The 2,032-nt window shown below is 38.2% G+C and overlaps 1 protein-coding gene across 1 annotated transcript in view; it reads right to left on the bottom strand.

The window, feature by feature from the left end:
• Positions 1 to 389: 389 nt before the first annotated feature.
• Positions 390 to 2,032, bottom strand: part of LOC102853690 (40S ribosomal protein S18-like) — a 16,352-nt gene continuing 14,709 nt past the window's right edge. The window contains exon 2 of the mRNA XM_006884529.1: positions 390 to 841. Within this exon, the coding sequence (XP_006884591.1) occupies positions 390 to 841 (452 nt within the window). The remainder of the gene's footprint in view (positions 842 to 2,032) is intronic.

Below are 2,032 nucleotides of genomic sequence, written 5' to 3'. Positions count from 1 at the left end.
GTGTTCTTTTTTGCTGATGGTTGTCATTGAGTTGCTTCTGAACAATCTCATACACAGCAAAACCAAACATCGTCCAGCTCTGTGTAATCTTCTAAATCTTTTTCATGTTTGAGTAAGTTGTTTCAGCCATTGTGTTTAATCTCTCTTACCCAGGGCTTTGCTAACCATCACTAACCCTTTACTATATCAACTATGATGACCTTCTTCTAACGATTAATGACCAGTGAAGCATATGTTTCTTTGAGAAAAAAAGAAGTCAACCCAGATGGAAATTTTAAAGGACCCATTAATGACCAGTAACATTTGTGAACTTCTAAAGAAAATTATATTCTATACACATTTCTTGTTTTTGAAGGTGTATAAACTATTAATAGACAAGGCCTACAGACTTACTTCTTCTTGGACACACCCACAGTAAGGCCCTGACGGCCAGTGGTCTTGGTGTGTTGGCCTTGAATTCGAAGGCCCCAAAAGTGGCGTAGCCCTCTGTGGGCACGGATCTTCTTCAGACGCTCCAGGACTTCACGGAGCTGCTTGTCCAGACCATGGGCTAGAACCTGACTGTACTTCCCATCCTTCACATCTTTTTGTCTGTTCAAGAACCAGTCTGGAATCTTGTACTGGCATGGATTCTGCATAATGGTGATCACACACTCCACCTCCTCTTCAGAAAGCTCTCCTGCCCTCTTGGTGAGGTCAATGTCTCCTTTCCTCAACACCGCATAAGCATATCTTCGCCCTACACCCTTAATGGCAGTGATGGCAAAGACTAGTTCATGCCACCCATCGATGTTAGTGTTGAATACCTGCAAAATGTGCTGGAACTTCTCTGGGATCACTACTAGTTATGGTGGCAGCAGCAATGGCGGCGTGTAGGCCTCTGGTGGAAGGGAGCAGATTCTATACACATTTCTTAAGCTGAGTAGTGATATGTACCAACTCAGAACTTCTGCTATGACTCTGATGAGGAGAATAGAAGATTAAAGGGCAGTAAGCTAAAAATGCTATTGAGTACAGGCAATGACTAAGAACCATAAACAGTCAGGAAATAGAAAACAGACACTAAAGAGTAACAACTGTGTTTCTGCTTTCTAACTACATGTGGAGCAGAACTCAGATCAGGGTACTTTATAATAATAATGATTGAAATCACAACTAAATCAACAGTTACAATTTCTTTTTATAATTATCATATTTAAAAGTTATTTGGTAATACACATGGAAGTAGAAGATACAGTTTTAATTCCATCTGCTGAATTCATTTATAACCTCCACGAGAATCTCAGGCATACATATTACAACAGTGCTCAGTTCATAGTAAGTATTCCATAAACACATTTTTACATTAACTTTTTTTCACTATGGATGAGGCTGCAAACAAGGAAAGATAAACCAATTCAACAGTCTCGACATGTACAATTCAGTAGCATTCATTACATTATTCCAAGATGTGAATCATTCTCACTCCCCTTTTCAGAACTGTTGCTTTCTCTTTATTATAAACTCACTGCTCCCCAAGGCAAGGTTTCTAAATTTTTTTTTTTTAGTTGTTATTGTCAATTTTTTTTTCCCTCCAGAAACTCTATAAATGGTGCTCAGGCCTTTTGTTCATAGGGTCCCTATGAGGCCTCTACGAATCAATCACACCTAACAACAACAACAACATTGTCAGTTGGATCCCATATTCACTTGGTAATTAACACATGAATAACCAGTATAGACTTAGCTAAGAGAAAAGAATTTGGAAGAAGCATAAGGAAAGCATTTTCTTAGATAACATCAACACATTATACTGATATTTTAGATACTTGAATGACACAAATGGCTTTTCAGTTTATCACTACCCAGTGGAAATAAAGAATAAAGGCCTGGAAATTGGTTTCCCTACGTATTACAGCCAAAAAAGAGCCAATGCAGCTATTTAACTCTGTAAGACAAGAAGCTTTCATGAGTTGGAATATGGGGAACAGTAACAGGTAATATTCCTATTTGTTTATGGAAAGTCAAACACCAAAATAAAACCCAATATATC

This window comes from Elephantulus edwardii, unplaced genomic scaffold (genome assembly GCF_000299155.1).
Source record: "Elephantulus edwardii isolate Elephantulus edwardi_28Jun2011 unplaced genomic scaffold, EleEdw1.0 scaffold00035, whole genome shotgun sequence".
In the NCBI taxonomy this organism is placed as follows: domain Eukaryota; kingdom Metazoa; phylum Chordata; class Mammalia; order Macroscelidea; family Macroscelididae; genus Elephantulus; species Elephantulus edwardii.
Note: the sequence above shows the minus strand (reverse complement) of the source record. Positions and strands in the feature narration are given on the sequence as shown.